At 54.1% G+C, this 13,287-nt stretch overlaps 1 protein-coding gene across 2 annotated transcripts; it reads left to right on the top strand.

Annotated features, from left to right (window-relative positions):
• Nucleotides 1-1,096: 1,096 nt before the first annotated feature.
• Nucleotides 1,097-12,608, top strand: FDFT1 (farnesyl-diphosphate farnesyltransferase 1). 2 transcript variants are annotated; one of them, XM_002186764.7, is made up of 8 exons: nt 1,097-1,276; nt 2,250-2,347; nt 5,803-5,986; nt 7,933-8,061; nt 8,447-8,638; nt 9,239-9,415; nt 9,632-9,784; nt 10,933-12,608. In XM_002186764.7, the coding sequence occupies exons 1-8, from the start codon at nt 1,175-1,177 to the stop codon at nt 11,152-11,154; spliced, it is 1,257 nt and encodes a 418-aa protein (XP_002186800.4). In that variant the 5' UTR covers nt 1,097-1,174; the 3' UTR covers nt 11,155-12,608. The 2 variants fall into 2 exon arrangements, with proteins under 2 accessions (XP_002186800.4, XP_072782370.1); XM_072926269.1 differs by lacking the exon at nt 5,803-5,986 and having other exon boundaries at nt 1,105-1,276.
• The last annotated feature ends 679 nt before the right edge of the window (nt 12,609-13,287 follow it).

Here is a 13,287-nt window from a genome sequence, read left to right on the forward strand (position 1 = left end):
GTACTAAAGACTTTCCTTAGCTGTCTAAGTGGTCTCATTAATGGATTTAAAAATGGATTGCAAATCAGCTGGGAATGCTGGAGGTAAACACCTGTTGTAGGCAGCTGATTCCTTGGTAAGACTTGCACAGTCTCTCCCCTGTGAACTGCAACACCTTTGAGTAGCTGCACGTTAAAAGATTGCAAAATAAACCAATTAATGGGGTTATGGGGCCAAAGAAGGTGGTTAATGTCCCTTCTGCAGAGTGCTGGCCAAGTGCCCGTCCAAAACAAAGAATCCTAGAATATCCTGAGTTGGAAGGGACCCACAAGGATGATCAAAGCCCAAAAAAACCACTCCCAAAAAAGCACCCCAAAAGCTGAATCTTGTAGTTTGAAGGATGAGGATGGAGCTGGGTATGTGTTGGGTTGTCAGCACAGGAAGGATGTGGACTGTTGAAGCAAATCCAGAGGAGGCCACGGAGGTGCTCTAAGGGCTGGAGACAGGCTCAGAGCTGGGGGTGCCCAGCTTGGAGAAGGCTCCAGGGAGACCTGAGCCCCTTTTGGTGCCTAAAGGGGCTCAAGAGGGATGGAGATGGACCTTGGACAAGGGGGAACGGCTTCCTACTGCCAGAGCACGGGGTTAGATGGGATACCGGGAAGGAATTCTTCCCTGTGAGGAGGAGGTGGGGGCTGCGATGGAAATCCCACAGAAGCTGTGGCTTCTCCATCCCAGGAAGTGTCCAAGGCCAGGCTGGACGGGGCTTGGAGCAACCTGCGATAGTGGAAGGTGTCCCTGCCGTGGCAGGGGGTTGGAACTGGAAGGTTTTCAAGCTCCCTTCCCACGCCAACCCTCCGGTGCCTCCATGGCAGCTCCGCTCCCCTCAGGCTCCCGCGAGGGAGTCCGGGGCCGCCGACTCCTTCCCGCTCCGCCTGTGCCGACGCGCGCCTCCGCCAATCAGCGCCCGCCGCCGGCCGTCACACCAGCCGCGCCGCCTCCCTATTGGCTGGCGCTGCCCTGGTGCGAGCGCCCCTTGGCCAATCGGCGCCGCGCCCGCCCCACCGAGCGATGTGCGGAGCGCTGTGATTGGCTGCGGGGCGGGGCTGGAGCGGCCCCGCCCGTGCCCGGTTAAGCGGCGGGTGGGGGGGGCGGCGGGACCGTGCGGCGGCGGCGGTGGGGTCTGAGCGCGGCCCCCATGGAGCTGCTGCGGAAATGGCTGGGCCACCCCGAGGACATCTACAACCTGCTGCGCTTCAAGATGGGCGGCTACCGCACCGTCATGCCGCGGATGGACACGGTGAGCGGCGAGGGATGCGCGGGCGGCGGGATGCGCTTCGCTGTCGCCGGTGCGCGGTGCTCCCGGTGGGGAGCGGGACACGGGAGGAGGAGGAGGAGGAGGTGGGGGGCACTGTCATGTCCGGAAGCGGACACAGTGTTGCCATGGGTGACCATCCCATATCCAGCGTGTATAGGACCTGCCCGGCTTTGTGCGCCTTGTGTGCACCTCGGTGCTTCCCGGTTGCACCGGCCCCGGGCATCCTATTGCATTGCCCGTACCGTGCGTGCATCCCACCGGTTCCGGGCATTCCACCGGTTCCGGGCATGCTGTAGATAGGTGCATCCCACCGGCTCCAATCATCCCTGCACTGCTCGGTGCCGGTACCCTGCGAGCTTCCCACCGGCTCCGGGCATCCCTTGCATTGCTCGGTGCCGGTATCAGTGCCGGACATCGCAGAGCCCCGGTGCTACCCGAGCATCCCGCGGCTCCGGGCATCCCTTGCATTGCTCAGTGCCGGTATCCTACCAACATCCCACTGACATTTCAGGCTTCCCATGCATTTCTCGCTGCACGCCCGTACCCGCCTGCATCCCACCAGCTCCGAGCATCCCTTGCGTTGCTCGGTGCCGGAGCGCGCATCCCCGGAGCCCCGGCGCTGTCCGTACATGGCAGCGTGTCGGGCCGTGCGGGGCCGCGGAGCCGGGACGGGGCGGGTTAAGGGGCGGGTTTGGGGCCGGGGCGGAGCGGCCGCAGCCCCCCGCCGCCCCCCGCCGCCGCCGCCCCCATGGCGGCCGCCTCCCGGGCCGTGTCCGTGCTCCGGCGGACTCTGACCGTGTCCCCGCCGCGGAAAGCCCCGCGGGCAGCGGGCCGGCGGCGGGGACAGCAGCAGCAACAGCAGCAGCAGCGCTGCGGAGCCCCCGCCGCGCCCCCGGCCCCGCCGCCCGCCGCCCCCCGCCTCCAACCCGCGGCCCCCGGCCCGCTGTGCCCGCAGGACTCGCTGGGATGTGGCCTCCGAACCTGCTACCGCTACCTCAACCAGACCAGCCGCAGCTTCGCCGCCGTCATCCAGGCGCTGGATGGAGAGCTGAGGTGAGCGGGGGGACACCGGGAGGCACTGGGCATCCTTGGGGGGTGGGAGGTGGGGTGGCATCCCAGCACTGGGGATCCTTGGGAAGGGGTGGGTACAGCTTTCCCCCCTCCTCCCCGACACTGGGAATTTCCTGGAGATGGTGGGGGTAATTCTCCTCCCTGGGAGGTGGTGGGTACAATGCCACCCCAACACTGGGGATCCCTGGGAGCTCAGCCCCCTAATTTCAGGTCTCCCCAGGAGCTGGTGGGTGTGATGCCCCCCAATACCAGAGCTGGGCCCATGCAGGATCCCCAAACTGCATTTTTTCTCTAGTGGAGCTGCTGGGACACGCTCCCGCTCCCATCAGGAGCTGACTGGACTCGCTCAGCTCAGCCCCACCCCGTGCAGCAGGACGTGGGGCTTTTCACGTCCCAGCTGGTTGTAGCACATCCCTCCTCTGCGCCACATTCCCCCCCAGACTGGGTTTCTGGGCTGAGCCTCCTGGCCAGCAGACTGTTAAACACAGGGCCTGGCAGTGTGCCGTGTGTCACACCCTGGGAATGTGTCCTGGCAGTGCCAAGGCTGGCACTGGACAAAGGCTGGAGGGATGAAGTGAGGAAAAACCTGGGACTGACCAAGGGTCTAGGCCTTGCCTGGGAGATGCTTTTGGAAGCAGCTGCCTCAAAACCTGTGCAGTTGTCACAGGGGGTTTGTTGCACACTCATTTTTTGCTGTGTAGATTTTGCTGCCATGTGCAGAAAAGCTTCAGACGGGAATAGTAACAGAGGATGTAAAGCTCAGCTGCCCAGGGGGCCTCATGCCATGTGATTATTCTCCATGTAATTCCTTATACTCATTTGACAATTATTGATTTCAGTTTTTAAATCCCCAATTAATCCCAAAACGGGTTGATGATCAAATTTAGGGGTTCTGGAAATTGTTCCAGACACATCTGATGGCTCTGATCTGAGCAGTTGCAGGCACCACCCTGAACACCGGGTGGTCTGTGGGGTTTCTGAGCGCTGGTTTGGCATTTTGGATGGTGCCCCATAGCTGTGTCCAGTGTTTATGAAATGGTGTTTGCAGCCTGGTTGACAGGAAAGGCAGAGAAGTTCAGTGGTTTGGCTGGAATTGCATGGAAAAGTACAAGTAGGGCCAAGAATTAAGCTTTTTATTTTCAGTGCTTTTTCTGTGCAGGAATTAAGAAAAAAAAATAGGAAAACACTATGAAACCTGTTAGCAATGTGTGTGCCCTGTGCTTGTCTCAAACTTCCTGCAGTTTTATTTGTCTGTCTTTTTGGTCCTTTAATCCTTGCCCTGCAGCCTGCTGGCATCAAGATCACCCTTCAGGGCACAGAAACTTCTGCCTGGCATCCTAAAAATTCTCATGCCTGATCTCTGCAACCCACGGTTGTGGGTGGTGGTTGGATTACAGCTGGCTCAGTAGTGGATCAGGAGAGACTAATTTTCAAAGCCCAGGAGTTCCACTGGAGACTTCAGGGACAAACAAGGGAAATACAAAATAGGGAGGATAGAGAAATAGGTAGACCCACAGCCTTACAGAAGGAATTCATTTTGCTGGATCAAAAAAAGTGCTTGCATTGTTGTTGACCCCATCAAGGAGTCCAGCTGAGCCCCAGTGGTTACAGACAGGCATCCCAGAAGGGCTGCTGGAAAATGGGGAACTTCTGGAGGAGTGCTTGGAGCATTGCTTCCCTGGCCAGACAGGGTATTGATAGTTGAGCTGAAATGTCTGGTTCCTTCTCTCTGTTTTTTTTTTTTTGACCCCATAAACCACCTGTTTTGCTGGCCAGAGCCCTGTCCAGCTCATTGCTCCATGGTTAGGGTGTTTTTTGGGAAGGTGGGAGGCTCAAAACTGCAGTTTCATCTGCAGCTGAGCCAACAGCATCCTAACTGCTGGTGGTAGAAAAGATTTATGATCCAAGCTCATAGCTCCTCTCCTGGTGATGGAGAGGAGAAGAGGGATGCTCCTGCCTCTCTGCTGCCAGTTCCATGGTCCTGCCTGTCTCTGGAATTCTTCAGGATCTGTTCCTGAGGGCTCAGCACAGGCTGTATGTCCTGGCAAGGAGAAATGAGACCTCCTCACCTGGCAGGAGCGAGCTGCACCCAGGACAGGGCTGGAGCTTGAGCTCTGGAAGACCCACACTTATTATTTGCAAATATCTGCTTCCATTTGTGCCATGGGTCTAAATTCAGTGTGTGATGGAAGTTAGGGAGGCAGGTACAGTGTGGATGCAGAATTGGGTTTAATTAAGTGTTTTAACTCTGCTGGGTTCTGGAATTACTGCTGGCTCTTTCCTGGGCACGATGCCCATGTGAGAGGTGCCTCTGGGATGGCATTTCCAGGTTCTGCTCTGCCTTTCTTGGTAGCTCCTGGAAGCAGGTTGGAGCTTTGGGCACTTGCATCCTGTTGGATGAACATTTGCAGCCCGGCTGGAATGGAAAAACTCAATCATGTGCAGGGGAGCAGGAGCACGAGAGAGCTGCTCATGTGGTCTGACAGAGGTGTTAAATACCCTTCTAATCGAGGAAAAATAGCCAAATTTAACAGTACTGGCTCTAAGAGCAAGTCAGTTTTCCCTGGATGCTTAATCACTGCTTGCACATTGTCATTCCAGGAGTATGGCACTGTCACCTGGTAATTAGCATTTAAGCAGACCAAGCTATTTCCCATTTGTTAAACAATTGCCTCATCTCATTGGCATATATCCCTGTGCTCATGGAGATCTTGGGATTATTTTATATAAATCCTGGAGTTGCAAACAGCATTTCTTGCCATCAGGACTTGTTTTTGGTTTTTTTTTTTTTTTTTTTAAATTTCTCTTCAGCTGCAGAAATGTGGAGGCAGGGATGGGGAAGGAAGCAGGGATAGGGAAGGCAGGGGTGGTGGGGGCAGGAGGGGGGAGGTGGCTCTCCAGCTGCTTCCTGCTGGGATGCTGGGACACATGGGCTGCCTCCAGTGTCTTGTTCCTGGAGATACAAAATACAGGGTGATTTTGGCTCTTTCTGCCAGTCCTAATGTTACTGTTGCACGGTGTGACCCCTTTATTCCTCCCCAACAGGGTAAAAGGTGCAGAGAAGGGGGAGTGATGGGGAAAACACACCTGGGTTTTGCCCCCCTTTCCTGTTTGACATTTGCTTTTCCCCATAAGCTGACTCAGGCTCTGTCCTCTGGGTCCAGGTGAGTTCTGGCCTTGCTTGCAGGGTTGGATCTTCCCTGCTCAGGGAGCTCACAGGCCTGACCCTTCCCTGATATACATCTTAGAGACCCCAAAATCATGCTGTAGTTCTCATGAGGGAAAATCCTGGATTTCCTAACCTGGCTGGTATCTCCCAAAGGCACCTGGCAGTGCCAGTGTGTGACATGCTGAAGGCTCTGTGGTTAATCCCAGCTGCTTGTCCTGGCTCCTAGGCACTCCCAAGTAAGGGATTACTGTTTTTTCTCCCCTCCCAGACATGCAGTCTGTATATTCTACCTAGTTCTCCGTGCCCTGGACACTGTAGAGGATGACATGAGCATCCCTTTGGATGTCAAGGTCCCGATGCTGCACGAGTTCCACTCCTATCTCTACCAGCCAGACTGGAAGTACACAGAGAGTAAGGAGAAGGACAGGCAGGTGCTGGAAGACTTCCCAACGGTAAGGCAGCCTCCTCCTTGCTCCTTGTGGCCCCTCTGGGTGTCTGGTTGTCTCCACTAATATTTCCTAGAGCTTGTTCAGTGCCACAGATCTTCCCAAGGGCTCCAGCACCTGCCTGTGGGGCTGGGTGCCAAGCTGGGGTGAGAAATTCCAACACTGTGCAGCGATGTGAGGGAGAGGGGCTCTGGCTGTGGAACAGTGCCAGCCCTGGAAAGTGGCTTTTTGCCTCCTCTGCTGGAAGAGCAGATGACCATTGACTCGTGGGGAGAGATTTGGGGTTGTTACCCAACACGCTGAATTGCCTGTGTGCACAGTGGGAGGTGTCCCTGCCCTCAGGTAGGACAGAGGATGGAATGAGATGAGCTTTAAGGTCCCTTCTCATCCAAACCATTCCATAATTCCATGATACATGACAGAAAACACCCTCACTGTTATTAGTAACAATATTGTCTTGATTTTTTTTGTTATTGAGTTGATTTTTAGGGGTTTTTTCTTTGCTCTGTTTAAGAAAAAATGTAATAGTTCTGGTGAGGAGCATCTCATTTTCAGAGGATGTCCTGTTTTGTTCAAGTTTTTACCATTTTTAGTTTATTCTACCCTTTTCAGGCTTTCCCTAGCAGTGGGAATGGGGTAGTTGTTTGCAGAACTGAGGAGTGTTGTGAGTTTTGATGCTCAGGTTTGGGGTGACCATGGCTGTGGCCTGTCAGAGGGTGGAGTGCAATAAGGGATGTCTGTGTTGGGATTCTGGGTGTGTAGGGATACCGTAGGTATGTCAGTGGCTTGGCTTTAGAGGAGCTTTTGAGAAGGTGTTTGTGGCACTTTGCTTTTCTCTCTTGGTGTATGTGTTATTTATGTGAGGCAATCCGTGCTCAGGTATGATTCTAATAATCATAAAATTGTAGAACCATGAAATTACTGGGTTGGGTGGGACCATAAAAGCTCATCCCATTCAATTTCCTGCCATGGCAGGGACATCTTCCACTAGACCAGGTTGCTCAAAGCCCTGTCCTGACCCTGAATTTTTTGGGGGGCATTCACAACTTCTCTGGGCATGCTCAGCCAGTGCCTCACCACTCTTACAGTAAAAAACTTCTAATAATGTTTCCTAGAGGTGCATTTGCAGGCTGTGCTCCTCTGTGTAGGGGACTGAAGCCACAGAGACAGCAGCAGAGTGGATACATTTATTTTACAGACAAACCCTTATTGCACACCAACCCTGGGCTGGCTGCTGTCACCCACTGATGGAGAATAAAGCTTAGCACGGTAAAACATGGTGCTCCACAGTTTTGGGAAAAGGAGGATGCACTTTTTAATATTTTTTTTTCAGTGTAAGACTGATGGAGACACTGCAGGTGACCCTGCCCATAGCAGGGGGTTTGCAACTAGAAGATCTTCAAGGTCATTTCCAACCCAGCCCATTCTGTGCTTCCATAATCAGTGGACATGCGGTAGCAGGATTTCACACTTCCCTCAGTGCTTGATGCCTTTCCAGTTGTGCCAAATGAGCCCTGTGAAGCTAGAGCTGGAGAGGGCTGGGGAGAGCAGAGCTCTAGAAACCTCCCATGGGTCTTTTCCCATGGCTGGTGTGGTGGAATGCTCTCAGATTACAGAGGAAAACAGCTCCGTGTACCAAGTGCAGTCAGTTTTGTCCTGCAGCTCCCAGATGATACCAGTCCAAGGCCACAGAGCCTTCCCAAAGATTTTGCTGTGTCTGATCTCCTGCCAGAGACCATCCTGTTTAGACTGGGAACAGGCTAAGCCTGAGCTCCAAGGACCTTGAAACAGCTCAGGTTGAGGGAGTTGTCCCAGATCTCCAGCCAGGACAGGATTAGAGCCTGGTAAACAGTATTTTTCTGATTTTTAATAAATGTTGAGCTGTGCTGCTTTTTTTTTTTTTTTTTTTTTCCTTCCTGAGCACTCTTATTTCTGTTTTTACCACACTGCAGATCTCCATGGAGTTCAGAAACCTGTCCAAGGTCTACCAGGATGTGATTTCGGATATTTGTCACAAGATGGGCGTTGGGATGGCAGAGTTCTTGGAGAAAAAGGTGGATTCTGAGCGTGAGTGGGATAAGGTGAGTCAGCCCAGAGGAATGGACTGAGCCTGAGTAGGGTCATGGAGTTTAGGTTGGAAAAGCCCTCTGAGATCATTAAGCCAAACCATTCTATCAGCCCTGCCAAGGCCACCACAGAACCATGTCCCCAAGTGTTTTTTTTTAACACATCCACAGGTTTTTTTGAACACTTCCAGGTGGGGTCCACCTTGTCTCTATGGAAGGAGGAGCCAGCATCCTTGTTGGGAAAAATTGTACATTTTCATGGGAAAGCTGAGACCAGGGAGAACTTGCATCAAATGAACTGTCAGTTGCTTTTCATAAATCTGTCTGTGGCAAACAGGCAGCTCTTTGTAACTGCTCCTTTTATCTTGTTTTCTTTCCCAACTTGGCACCTCCTTGGCAGTATTGTCACTACGTTGCTGGGCTGGTGGGGATTGGCCTTTCCCGTCTCTTCTCTGCATCAGAGCTGGAAGATTCCATCGTGGGGCAGGACACAGATCTGGCAAACTCCATGGGCCTCTTCCTACAGAAAACCAACATCATCCGTGACTATCTGGAGGACCAGCTGGAGGGAAGGGAGTTCTGGCCCAGAGAGGTGAGGAAAAAACTCATAAAATTGCTACTGTTGGCTGCACATCTTCTTGGTAATGACAGTTCTGATGACAGCTGGCTGACATCTGTCTGCAGCCCTCTGGGTACAGATGTGGGGACAAGGTGATGTCACCACACACTGCCAGGGGCTACTTAGGCAGCTCTTGCTCCCCTCTGCTAGGTTTTCTCGAGGAGTGAGGGAGGATAAGACTGGCTGAGATCCCAGGAGGGTACCTGGTCTGCTCACAAAAGCAATATCAGCTCTACCTGTGCCTGACATGATGTCCAAAAATTTTTCTCCCCCTTTTCCATGTGGCTCAGCTGTCTCACAGGGTATTTCTTGATGTGTGACTCACCTCTTCCTTGCCCTCCCTAGGAAAGATGTGGAGATGAGCTGCACCCTCCTCCTTTACCATCTCTTTGTGTACTCCAAGGCCATTGTCACGTCTCCACAACCTGACCTTCCTGCTTTCCTTTACCCCAGCGATGCTCCGAGGCTGTTGTGTGGGGTTTTTTTGTGGTTCTTGTTGCTCTCCCAGACCTGGTGTGTCTCTGGTGACATCAATGCCCCCTCCAGCTCACAAACATTAATCTTGGTGCTTAGGTTTGGAGCAGATATGCCAAGAAGCTCTCGGACTTTGCCAAGCCAGAGAACATCGACATGGCCGTGCAGTGCCTCAATGAGCTCATCACCAACGCCCTCCACCACGTCCCCGACGTCCTCACCTACCTGTCCCGCCTCAAAAACCAAAGTGTCTTCAACTTCTGCGCTATCCCCCAGGTGAGCTGAGCTTCCAAGTGGTTCCTCATCCTCTGCAGCCCAGCTGGTGAGGAGCTGGAGTTGGAGGAGGTTCTGTCTTGTTGGTTTTTTGCTTATTTCTTGGCTCCTGCCATTTCTGCTGTTGTTGAGATGGTGGCTCCACTCCATGGATGTCACTGTGGACAGGGTGATCCTTTGGCAAGTTCCTTGCAGTTGCAAGTTCCTGTGTCCCCTCAGGTGATGGCCATTGCCACGCTGGCTGCCTGCTACAACAACCAGCAAGTGTTCAGGGGGGTGGTGAAGATCCGCAAGGGCCAGGCCGTCACCCTCATGATGGATGCCACAAACATCCAAGCTGTCAAAGCCATCGTGTACCAGTATGTGGAAGAGGTAGGCTCAGCAGTTGGCTTTGAGCCATTTCTGGCTGTTCCTGTCCCTGGTCTTGGGGTGGAATTGGGAGTACACGGGGATCTGTTCCTTCCATCCTTGGCTCAGTGGTGGTGGGGTGTGGTGACCCCGATGTGGTTTTGGTCTGGCCCAAACTGTGCTTGGTGTGTTCCCTTGAACGACCCTGGGTCTGGGTCTGTGTTGAGAAGCAGGGCTGGGGCCAGTGGCTGGACCAGCAGTAGTGTGTCCAGCAGGACCAGGGCAGTGCCCATCCCCTTGGCCCAGTTCTGGGGTCAGTTCTGGGCCACACACAGCATGAGGGACACTGAAAGGCTGGAGCATGTTTAGAGAAGCGAATGGAGCTGGGGAAGGGTCTGAGGGAAGAAGCTGGGGAAGGAGTGGCTGAGGGAGCTGGGAAAGGGGCTCAGCCTGGAGAAAAGTTGTCTCCAGGGGACCATGTAACTTCCTCCTTACTTCAGGGTCCTGTGGAGATTAAAAGTTCACATGGAGTCAACCAGCTCGTGGGTGGTTTCATGGGAAAAAACCACCCCCCTCCCCAAAACCGAATTCCAGTGAGGGCTGTTAAATAAAAAGGCTTCATTTCTGCAGCAGGGAGACCCAAGCCATGGGTTATTAGAGCTGCTCTTGGGAACTGGTCGATCCCATGGCAAGGGACAGTGACACTGCAGGGCTTTAACCCAGGAGAGGGTCTCTGCTTGTGCCCACCTTGCTCAGACTCCTGCAGAGGAGTAACTCAGAGGCCATGAGAAGAAAACCCCAAATGCCACAGGATCAGGTGATGAGGTGGCTGTTTCCAGGCAGGAATGTTCTCACTGCTTTCAGGTGGGCTGCACAGCGAGTGAGGATTGCAGGGTGAGAACCCCTGATCCCAGTAACACCACCGGTCCCAGTAACACCCCTGGGGCTTGAGGGATTGTGTCCCAGGCCGTGTGGTCCATGTCCCATCATGGGGTGCCCTCAGGAGGCAGCTTGGCTTAGTGCACTTCCCAAGGGAGATGGCCCCGGACCCATCCAGTCATTCGTGGCACTCCACCACCGAGGTCACTTTTAGCCCTTAAAACTTCAGCCTCGTCCCACTCTCCTCCTAAACTTCCTGTGGGAGCCGTAACTCCTCCTCCCTCCTCCTCCAGATCTACCAGAAGATCCCGAGCACGGACCCCTCGTCCAACAAGACGCAGCAGGTCGTCGCCTCCATCCGTGCCGTCAGCCTGCCCGGCAGCCCCATGGCCTCCCGCCACCACTACTCCCCCATCTACCTGTCCTGTGCCATGCTCCTGGCAGCCCTGAGCTGGCAGTACCTCAGCACCCTCTCCAAGGCCACCGAGGAGTACGTGCAGGCAGGAGACAACTGAAGGGCAGTGCCCGGGCGGGGGGACAAGTGGTGGCAGATGGGCAGCGGGGGCAGGAGGCTCCTCGTCCCCTGCTGTGGGGGTGGCCCGGCACTGAGATGGTGACAAGGATGGGACACTGGGGAGCTGCAGGCCCTGGGGTGGCAGTGTGGCACTGCTGGACTCCATCCTCACTGCCCTTGCTGTCTGCTTGGATGGCTGCAAATGCCGACTGGAGTCTTAGTGTTTGGGGTTGAGTATTTTTTTTCCGCCTTCTTTCCTGTTTACCTGAATATTTTTGGTGGGTTTTTTTTTTTTTTTTGTTTGTTTTGGGTTTTTTTTCCTTTAGGGTGATTTGAAATAGAAGCTCCAGTTGTTTCTTTTCTTCCTTGAGATTTGAGGCATCTTTCCAGCTCAGAGCTGAGCAAAACCCTGAAGGTTTTGCCTCTGTTTCTTAGGCAGCCTCTTCTCCCTTACCTCTGGTGCCTGTTCCGTGCTGGAAAGATGCTGCTTCAGCTGGGAGAGGAATGTGCTTCCTTGTCCAAGGAAAAAGCTCTGGCCACTTTCTGGCCCTCAGTGATTGACATCCTGCAGCCTGGAAACAGGCAGAGGCCATAGTCACATTTCTGTTGTGCTGAAGGATGCTGAGATGAGCCCTTTTAATGTCAAATATATGGGAGGTGAGGTACTCTGCCCACCTGAATGAGCCCCCGGCTGAAAGGCAGCTGTGCAGCTCGCTGCCCTGGGACAGATGGGCTCTGCAGTGACACAGCTCCTGTTTCAGCACTGGGGAGAGGTGGTTAAAATGAGAAGGGAGCTGCCAGCACAGCCCTGAGCTCGTAACCCCAGGCCTGACTCCACAGCAGGCTCTGGGCTCTGCACTGACTCAGCCCCAGGGATGGGTGGTCGTGGCAGAGCAAGGCAGGGGAGTGAGAGTTTGCACCTTGCTGTCCCTCATGGGATGCTTTTTTAGGGGGCATTTGTCACCCTGAAAGGCAGGAGTGATCCCTGCCAAGAGCTGGGAAGGCTGGAGCCACCGAGGGGGTGACCAGGGCAGGTTTCCCTGACCCACTTGGCTCTGGCTTTGGGTCAGACTGATGTGTGAGCTGCAAGAGGCTCCCACTGCTGTCTTCAAACACATCTGGCTGCACTGGAAGAAACAACACTCTGAAGAAGGCAAGTCCTGTTCTCCAGGGGTGGATTGTTTTCAAGTTTCCTACCCACCTCCTTCAAATGCTGCTTTGCTGTCGTGAAGGGAAGGAGAGCTCATGTCCTGGTCTAGGACAGAGCTACCAGGTGCAGGGTGGTGGCCTTTGCAAGGCCAAGCCCCTGTGGCCAGGCTGTTTCTCAGAAGGAGAACCCCTACTCCACAGTTCCTGGTGTAGATTTAAGCTGTTGTTCTAAAGAAACTCGTGGTAGCTCTCTTTGTGCAGCTTCCCGTCTTGTTGAAATTAAAAGTTTTCTTTGGGAAAAAAAAAGGTGCTGGATCTTTTTTTTGTTGTTTTTTTTTACACCGGTAATTTCCCCACAAGTTACAAACCCTCAGCTCATGAAATTCCAATGGTCCCTTGGTGCTAACTCTGGGTATCGAAGTACAGCCCCATGTGCCACACCTGGGGGAAGAATTTTAACCAGAGGGACAGCTGAGGGTCCATAAATTCACCGTGAAAGGAGTGGTGGCACAGCCCTGGGCTGCAGGCACATGCTCCAGGGCCCTGGTGCATCCTCAGGGATGCTGGGGACAGCTGGCTGCTCTCTGCTCCAGCCTTTCTCCACCTGGAGAAGAGAAGGATACAGGGAGACCTCAGAGCCCCTTCCAGGGCCTAAAGGGGCTCCAGGAGAGCTGGAGAGGGACTTGGGACAAGGGATGGAGGGACAGGACACAGGGAATGGTTTCCTACTGCCAGAGGGCAGGGATGGATGGGATATTGGGAGGAAATCCTTCCCTGTGAAGGTGAGGAGGCCCTGGCACAGGGTCCCAGAGAAGCTGTGGCTGCGCCCCTGGATCCCTGGAAGTGTCCAGGACCAGGCTGGATGGGGCTTGGAGCAAACTGGGATAGAAGAATGTGTCCCCTGCCCGTGGCAGGGGGTGGGACTGGATGAGATTTAAGGTCCTTTCCAACCCAAGCCATTCTCTGATGACAGAAGGGTCTCACT

Source organism: Taeniopygia guttata, chromosome 3 (assembly GCF_048771995.1).
Source record: "Taeniopygia guttata chromosome 3, bTaeGut7.mat, whole genome shotgun sequence".
In the NCBI taxonomy this organism is placed as follows: Eukaryota; Metazoa; Chordata; class Aves; order Passeriformes; family Estrildidae; genus Taeniopygia; species Taeniopygia guttata.